Consider the following 9421-nt stretch of genomic DNA (forward strand, 5'->3'; position numbering starts at 1 on the left):
TAACGTCTACAAGACAAACACACTGCACGACGGTCGCACACCTTTCAAGAAACACGGGAGCAGTGTGGTGGCTCCTTTACGGTTCTGCTCTCCTAGACGACACCTTTCAAGCAGGGAACAAGCTTTAAAAAATCCCCACTCTCTTCAAGGGACTCGGCGGGAAATGCCGGGCAATGATCAAGCTGAGCCTGTTCTTCCCCTTGAAGAAGCTGCCAGGGGCATGCCCACGCTCCAAAAGAGGCTGGCCTCCAGCGTCCTGAGCTGCGGCAAGAAGAAGAGGGATCCCAAGGAGACCAATGAGATCGCCATCGTCAACTCTCGCCTGCAGATCTATAAATTGGAGAAGGATGGTCTAATCATTCACAAAGCTGTCACAGTCCACGCCCTGGCACACTGCCGCAAGAACACGCGATTACGTCGTAAGGCAAGACACGTGGGAGTCCGCAAGAGTAAGGGTAAAGCCAATGCCTGTATGCCTGAGAAGCTGTCTTGGGTTCGCCGCATGAGGATCCTGTGTCGTCTGCTGCGCCGCTACAGGGAGTCCAAGAGGATCTACAAGCACATGCACCACAGCCTCTACCTGAGGGCCAGGGGTAACGTGTTCAAGCATAAGCACATCTGGATGGAGCACATTCACAAGCTGAAAGACATTCAGACTCACAGCAATGAATGGCCAATGGGACTGGTGTGGCCAAGGTGTTTCTAAGACCAGTCACACAAATGGTGGTCCTTCTCTCAGAGACTTTGTGAAAGAACTCTTAATATGTAGTTCCCTTTTTTTTGTGATTTAATGTTACTAAATCAAGCAGGGAGTGTGCTGCCTTCAGTATAAGCCAGTATTATTTTTATATGGCAGTTTTGTAAGTTAGGAAAAAGTGTTCATATTTGCTTTTTGTTTTGTGTTTGGAAATATCAGCAGAGTGAGCCCTCTTGAATAGAGGATCTTCGCGCGAAATCTCCAGTCTTTGCTCGGACTTCAGTTTCAGATCTCAGTTTATGCAGACACGTCAGAAGGAAGAGCATAGAGATGAATGCTGTCGAGTATTTCTGTTAAATCGCCGTGCCTTGGAGACTATTTGTCTGTGAGTAGTGTTTGTGTGGTTAATTCTAGCTTATTCATATACAGGTCCTTCTCATATAATTAGCATATTGTGATAAAGTTCAATATTGTCTGTAATGTACTGATAAACATTAGACTTTCATATATTTTAGATTCATTACACACAACTGAAGTAGTTCAAGCCTTTTATTGTTTTAATATTGATGATTTTGGCAAAAAAGTAAAGGAATCTAAAAAAATTAGCATATTTCATCCGACCAATAAAAGAAAAGTGTTTTTAATACAAAAAAGACAACCTTCAAATAATTATGTTCAGTTATGCACTCAATACTTGGTCGGGAATCCTTTCGCAGAAATGACTGCTTCAATGCGGCGTGGCATGGAGGCAATCAGCCTGTGGCACTGCTGAGGTGTAATGGAGGCCCAGGATGCTTTAGAGGCCTTAAGCTCATCCACAGTGTTAGGTCTGGTGTCTCTCAACTTCCTCTTCACAATATCCCACAGATTCTCTATGGGGTTCAGGTCAGGAGAGTTGGCAGGCCAATTGAGCACAGTAATACCATGGTCAGTAAACCATTTACCAGTGGTTTTGGCACTGTGAGCAGGTGCCAGGTCTTGTTGAAAAATTAAATCTTCATCTCCATAAAGCTTTTCAGCAGATGGAAGCATGAAGTGGGGGCGACTGGCTCAGTTGATAGAGCGGGTCGGCTGATGATCAAAGGGTTTGAGGTTCGATCCCCGCCCTGTCTCCTGTTTCATGGTTGTTGTGTCCTTGGGCAAGACACTTCACCCACCTTGCCTCGTGTGAATGTCGATAGTTAGCCTGCTATCGGTGTATGAATGTGTGTGTGAATGGTAACGTGGGAAAGGAAAACAGGTCTCCCTTGTAAAAGAGTCTTCGGTCTCAATGGGATATACCTGTATAAATAAAGGTTAAAAAAAAAAAAAAAAAAAGTGCTCCAAAATCTCCTGATAGCTAGCTGTATTGACCCTGCCTTTGATAAAACACAGTGGACCAACACCAGCAGCTGACATGGCAACCCAGACCATCACTGACTGTGGGTACTTGACACTGGACTTCAGGCATTTTGGCATTTCCTTCTCCCCAGTCTTCCTCCAGACTCTGGCACCTTGATTTCCGAATGACATGCAAAATTTGCTTTCATCCGAAAAAAGTACTTTGGACCAATGAGCAACAGTCCAGTGCTGCTTCTCTGTAGCCCAGGTCAGGCGCTTCTGCCGCTGTTTCTGGTTCAAAAGTGGCTTGACCTGGGGAATGCGGCACCTGTAGCCCATTTCCTGCACACGCCTGTGCACGGTGGCTCTGGATGTTTCTACTCCAGACTCAGTCCACTGCTTCCGCAGGTCCCCCAAGGTCTGGAATCGGCCCTTCTCCACAATCCTCCTCAGGGTCCGGTCACCTCTTCTGGTTGTGCAGCGTTTTCTGCCACACTTTTTCCTTCCCACAGACTTCCCACTGAGGTGCCTTGATACAGCACTCTGGGAACAGCCTATTCGCTCAGAAATTTCTTTCTGTGTCTTACCCTCTTGCTTGAGGGTGTCAATGATGGCCTTCTGGACAGCAGTCAGGTCGGCAGTCTTACCCATGATTGCGGTTCTATTTCGTTCCTACTGACCGCCAGAGGCGGTGCTTTCAGCACTGGATGTTCCATCGCGCGCATGCGCAGGTCGAGATCTTATACCAAAATAGTCACCTGTGACACCTGGGTGACCCCGGGAATGTCTATATATTCCGGAAGTCACTCTAGGATCTGTTCCTTCTATCTTCTCGCGTACTAGCAGGACACACAAATATTGTTGTGTGATATACCATTAGCATTTTCGCAAGTAGCTTTGTAACCTAAGGGTTGGTGCTTCGAGGTGAATTCGTCCACCAAAGGCTGCGATTTGCAGATTTGTTCGACTTCGGCTGCGGCCAGTCAGGGGTGAGTAGAAGGTGAAGTCTACGCGTAGCCTCCGGCTACCGCGGAAGCTAATTCCTTCCCACCTTGCTTTAATTGAGCTTGTCAGGCGGCGGCTGAGTTCACAGTCGCCGTGTTATTCTTTCGTTCGCACCGTTGCTTGTGTGTTGTTCACTAAGCCCGGTTGCTAATTGCATGCTCGAATGTATTGTTTTTCTAGCATTGCTGCACGGTGCTCGGGTTGAGTTCGCCTGGACCGGTTGCTTACTTTGATTTAATCGTTGCATCGTTGCTGGGTGCTTTCGCCTAAGCCTCGATTGCCTAGCCCGCTTTAATTTGCGCCCCAGTGCGCGGCTTGGTGTACAGCAGTCGCTGTCACTGTGTTATTGTAAGCGTTGTGTTTTTGTAGGGGTGTCGCATCGTTGCTGGGTGCTCTCGCCTTTTGCTCGATTGCCTAGCCCGCTTTAATTTGCGCTCCAGTGTGCGGCTTGGTGTTACCGCAGTCGCCGCCGCTGTGTTATATTAGGGGTGTCGCATCGTTGCTGGGTGCTCTCGCCTAAAGCTGGGAACACACCGCACTGGCCACGCGGCGAGATTACATACAAAGTCAATGTACTAGCGCGTGGCCGCGCGTCCACCCAATAATCGGCGTCCAGCGGCCGGCGGCGGGGGCTTGCGCGGCGCGTGAATCGGGAGCGCGGCCATTAGCGGCGCATAGAAATTGTGTCATCGAAGGAGCGTGAATCGAAGGCTTGTGCAGCAAGCACGGCGCCGCAGAAAAAGATGAAATTTTTCATCTTTTTCTGCAGCGCCGCCGGGCACCGCGCCTCCACAGCCAATCAGCGTTGAGATTGCCCGGTGGCGGTGGTCTGCAAGACGAGGTGGGCGTGTGGAGTGAGGACATCGGGCTTCCAATACATTCTGCAAATATGTGTAGACTATTTTGCATCTGTTTAGCTGTTGGTTGTACTTTAGCCAAGGTAGCGCCGGTTAGCATAGTGAAACTCACCAAGCTGTGTGCTGTTCCTGAGGATAATATACCCAAACTTGACGGCGGTGTCCGTGTGGAATTCCAATATAGTGCAGCGAAGAACCGGTGTTGTCCTCCGTCAGCCGGCACACTTTCACTTTCAGGTAGGCTGATGTTTGCCTTTATTTTAGCCGCTGAGCACACACTGCTGGTGTTAATGTGTTTAGATATGTTGCTGAATTGCTGTTAATGTGTGTGTATTTGCGATCAGGGTGCGTCTTCATGCTGTTTTAATGTTATTTGTGACATGACTGCCGCTGGTTACACAGTGAACCTACATCTGTATTTTTTGGCACAGCTGGACCATGCTGTTGTTGTTGCACCATAAGTGTGACGGGTCTGATTTCGGCGTCGGCGTCAGGAATATATGGCCCAATATGATCAAGCGGCGAGCCTCTTTCGATCACGCGGCCAACCGCCGCCTTCGATGTGGCGGCCGGCGGCGGCGGCGGCGGCTCCGCTGAATATGGCCCAATATGACCCAAATGATCAAGCGGCGAGCCTCCTGCGTTCACGCAGCCAACCGCCGCAGGCGGCCAATGCGGTGTGTTCCCAGCTTAAGCCTCGATTGCCTAGCCCGCTTTAATTTGCGCCCCAGTGCGCGGCTTGGTGTACTCGTTTTGAGTAATGAACCAGGCTGGGAGTTTTTAAAAGCCTCAGGAATCTTTTGCAGGTGTTTAGAGTTAATTAGTTGATTCAGATGATTAGGTTAAGAGCTCGTTTAGAGTACCTTTTCATGATATGCTCATTTTTTGAGATAGGAATTTGGGGTTTTCATGAGCTGTATGCCAAAATCATCAGTATTAAAACAACAAAAGACCTGAAATATTTCAGTTGGTGTGCAATGAATCTAAAATATATGAAAGTTCAATTATTATCATTACATTATGGAAAATAATCAACTTTATCACAATATGCTAAATATATGAGAAGGACCTGTATACTTGTAAAGTTAGCTTCTTATTGTATGCTTGTTTAATGTGGCTTATGTGGATCGGTTAGCTAACAGCCTGCAGCAGTATTGTATTCTTAGCTAGCTCTCCTTCATATTACATTTGAGAAGCTTTGCGTATTATTTATGTCATACTTACCGTCTATACTTACCGTGTATTTTACCTACAGTCTGTATGGATCTGGTGATGTCTGTATATTGATTTATGTTTTTATGTATGTTACAGTTTTACAAAATTATAAAGAAACCAGTGGAGATACACTTTCTTTTTTGAATTTCCACACAGAGATCAAGCAAGTCTTATATTATCTTAAGCTATGATAAAAAGATCATTCTTTATTGATGATTGATTATATTTTAGTTTTAGTGTTATTTTTTATTTCTTTATGCAAGATAAACAAGATTAAAATAACAAAAAAGATGCACATAGACATACATAAATGCACGGGTGGGACAAAAGAAACCCCAGAGGGCTTATAATGGATGCCCACCTAACATTAAAATATATATAAGGTAAGGTAAAAAAATAAATAAAAGTGAACGAAAAAAATAAATAACAATTAAAAAAATACAAAATTATGTTACAAATGCAAAAATTCAAGCACATTTAAGTTCATATGGTCAAAAGAAAAATAAAGAAATAACTGACAAGCAAAAAGACAACATAACACACTATAGACAATATAAATTGTGGTTTTAACCACAAATATGGCTAGAGCAATGTTTTATTGAATGGTTCTCTGTTTCTTTGGAGCATATTATGCAATGAATTTGTTTTGATTAATTTACAGTAATTGGTGCTAAAATAGCAATTTGAGTATTTGTTATTTAAGTTTTGGGGTTGCAAAAGATTCACCTTTTATATCCAGGTCTTTGTTTTGTAAAAAGTTCCTGTACAAACAAAAGTGAGCTTTTTAGAAATAGAAATAGAAATAGAAAGCTTTAATTCTACACAGTAGAATGAGATTCAGAGAGCAGCTCCTTAAAAGTGCATCACAGTATCACAATAAAATAAAATAAGTTTTAAATACACACTAAAGAACCACAGGCAACAAAAACATAGAAGGATCGAGGGGATATGTCTGGTGGTGCAGTGGTCAGTGGAAATATATGCGTCAGTGCAGTTGTATTAGTGCAAATTGGAGTTCAATATGGTGACAGCTTTTTGTGGTTGCTGCAGAGAGCTTAGTTTGTGCCTGTCAGTGGGTGAAGTCCAGACTAGATCCTTATTGGGCCAATGTATCCTCCTCCCAAATGCTCTACTAAGTCTTTGAGAAGATTCAAGATTCAGCTTTATTTTGTCATTGTATGTTACAGAACAACGATAATCTGTTTACAGTTATACCCCGCCAAGAGACATGCAATGACAGTAACCAAACATGGGAGACAGGAGGGATAAACTGAAGAGTCGTCAAGCGTGTGCTGCGCCCCTTATAAGAAGGAAAGGATAAACAGGGGGAAAGACAGGGGGAAAAAAAGGCCATTCTCGGACTACGCCCCGTTGTGGGAGCGCAGTGTGGGACTAGTAAAAAAACACCTAAGCACAACAAGCAACATCAGAAAATCACCTGTATTGTTATTTTTGGTTATCGTTTAGTTTCTTTTTATATAATATGTCAGAGAAAGTTTGGTTTAACCAGCACAGTGCAAATTGCTCTCAGTCACTTTGCACCACTCCTCTTCCACCTGGTATCCCTGTGCTTCAATCTCTGGAAACATCTTTTCGGAGATGGGGATTGCGCTGGGAGATTCATTCTGGCCTGGAATTGTACACATCACCGCAATATTGAATCTAACCAAGCCAGACTGCAGCAAAAAGGACATTTGGACTGCGGTGAAATTGGATATTCTAGTAGTTCAATAAGTTTGAGGCGGCCAGGACTGGATGGAAGAGGCAGAGGAAAATTATTCATGTTCAACAGTGAAAGGTGTCCAAAGTCTGAAACGGTTTTAAATAAAAACAACACATCTAAAAGCTTTGAAAACTGCTGATCAGTACGGGCAAAGAAGCCTGTTAGGTGGGTGCTGAAATGCACCTTAAGAACAAACAAGTCCAGCTGCTTTTCATTGAGTATTTAGACCAGTCCTATGAGCTGAATGATTATGAATATCACACATTATTGCCATCCCACTGTTTCCTCGACTTTACCTCCTCCCATTGGGTGAAGATCAGCTCGCCTCCTCCTCCTCCGCAGCAGTTTCTAAGTAGAGCAATTGTTTGTTAGAAAAAGGTCAGCACTGTTAATTAAACACCTCCATAGGATGAATGTCCCTGTGAGATTGGAGATGGTTCTCATAAACTGTGTGGTAACAGAATGGACCAGTTTGGATCTTTTAATGTGCCATTATTATTCTTTGAAGCATGCTCTCTGAAACATAACCATTTGAGCGGGATCATTTTCCAGCTTACGCAGGGAGAAATCTCAAGTCTATAAGGCATGAAAGTATATGAGGCGCCCTGAGACAGTGGAGCTTTAATAGAAAAGAGAATATGAAGAGCGTCATTTTGAGTTATTTGTGCCCTTCATTTGAATTGCATTTGCTCAAGAGACTTAAATTAATTCAAGCATTGAATTCAGCTTCGTATCTCTTGATGGACAGGCCCATTACAATTACAGGCCATGTATTTTATTGTGATAGCAAATTCAAGCGAGAGAGAGAGAGAGAGAGATAAAAGATAGAGAGAAAAAAAGGAAATTATCTACGAGTATCAGTTAAACATGTTTAAAAATTGATTGGTGAGCTGTCAGAAATGATTCTTATTCACATGAAGTCTCGGCTGCCAATCACTTCAGGATCACCACATAAGGCTACACATGAGAGAAGAGGAAACACACCTCCCACGTCACTAATCAGAGCCCAGATCTACTGAAAAAAGCAACTTTGATGAGATATTTAAAAACTTCTGATTGTGATAATTTAAGAAGATTACACACCCCCCTAAACAAAAAAGCCAGATTGCATTACCATCATCTGTGGTGTTGTCCAAAGTTATTCTGGTGCATAATGACCACTGATTTATGGGGTGATGCATCAGCATAATAGCCAGATTTTTTTTTTCAACTGCATGTTATACAAGCACACAATTTAATATGATTTAATGGAATGCAAGATAAAACACTTGATCAAAGAAGATGCATTGCACTGTTGCGCTAATGGAATATGTAATTGAATCCTGAAATGTGGAACAGTATCTTGAGAGTGCACTTATACCAGGAGCTGAGTGTGCTATGGTTGATTTTATTTGTTTGCTCTCAGAGTGATGGTGAGGCTGTGCTGTGCAGCTTGATGGACGTTGAGAGGTGCTTGGCTGTGGCCTATACTGTAGTGGCTGATCTGTCCAGGATCAATAGCAGCTAATTATAAGCCACATTGATCCAGAAGGGTGGCTAATTTACAGGCTGAGCCCATGGGTCCCACTCCGTACAGAGCCAGTAGTAAAGGGACTCCCGATCCCAGCCCTATGGCCCTTCCAAACATCTCACTTGGAGCAGCTCATTATCGCAGAGGAGCAACTGGTGCGATGACTTTAAATAATGAAAAACTGGACACCTGTAACATACCGGGGGCATTGGAGATTTTTCCAATACTCATCTTTACGTATTCTATCTTCTTTTAGGGGCTAACCATTATTATAGATACTAGAGTTGTCGCGTGTGCGTCGCTTACACTCAACCTCTAGTCGGTAGAAAGTTTATAGTGACATAGGTAGTACATACAGTAGGAGTAGGCAAGTAATTATGACAGATGTTTTTTGACACATGTAACGTTTGAGTGTGTTATCATTACTTGTGGTGTGCACTTTATGTGGCAGAGGGGAAGTTTGGTGGATTGGTAGGGTCAATGAGGAGTTGTAAAGGATCTCCTGAGCTGCAACGTTTGTGTGTTTTGGCTTATTTATTAATCAAACATAGATGTAAAACAGCAATGTTGTCCGTCAGTCCATCTTGGTTGTCTCCCACAAACACTCTCACACTTGTTGCTGGTTTGTCTCTGCTGAAGTCAGTGTACAGCCGGCCGTGTCTCAACACACTGTGGGGCAGGAACACACCAACTCTCTTGTTCTCCTGTCCTGCAGAAGACACAGGGTCAGGTTATTATTACTAATCAAAAGAAAGTGAAATGTGAAAATGTGCATATGCATGTATAGTATCACCTTTATTGATGGTGACAGCAAAGGCCAGGTGAAAGGGGAACCCCCTCTGGACCACAGTGAACGGGAACTTCTGGGCCTGGTCATGGAGAGGTGTCCTTGGCAGGAAGAACCAGACTCCCTTGTTAAGGCCCCACTGTCCACTGCCCTATCCAACACAAGCACAACCATGAGTCAGTATCAGCAGCCTGACAGGACAACCTGCCTTCTTTGTATTGTGTCATCAGTGTTTTGTTGTATAAGGTTTGGAACTGGCTCCAGGGTAAGATTGTCTCCTACTGGCAACTGGTTCAATCAATGCCTG

The 9421-nt window shown here is 44.0% G+C and overlaps 1 protein-coding gene across 1 annotated transcript; it reads left to right on the top strand.

Annotated features, from left to right (window-relative positions):
• Positions 1-220: 220 nt before the first annotated feature.
• Positions 221-706, top strand: LOC307256627 (large ribosomal subunit protein eL19-like; the record flags this gene model as incomplete). Its single annotated transcript, XM_080035661.1, has 1 exon — positions 221-706. One exon carries the CDS (start codon positions 221-223, stop codon positions 704-706), a length of 486 nt encoding a protein of 161 aa, XP_079891787.1.
• Positions 707-9421: the final 8715 nt, after the last annotated feature.

Source organism: Ammodytes marinus (assembly GCF_949987685.1).
Source record: "Ammodytes marinus genome assembly, chromosome: 10".
In the NCBI taxonomy this organism is placed as follows: domain Eukaryota; kingdom Metazoa; phylum Chordata; class Actinopteri; order Uranoscopiformes; family Ammodytidae; genus Ammodytes; species Ammodytes marinus.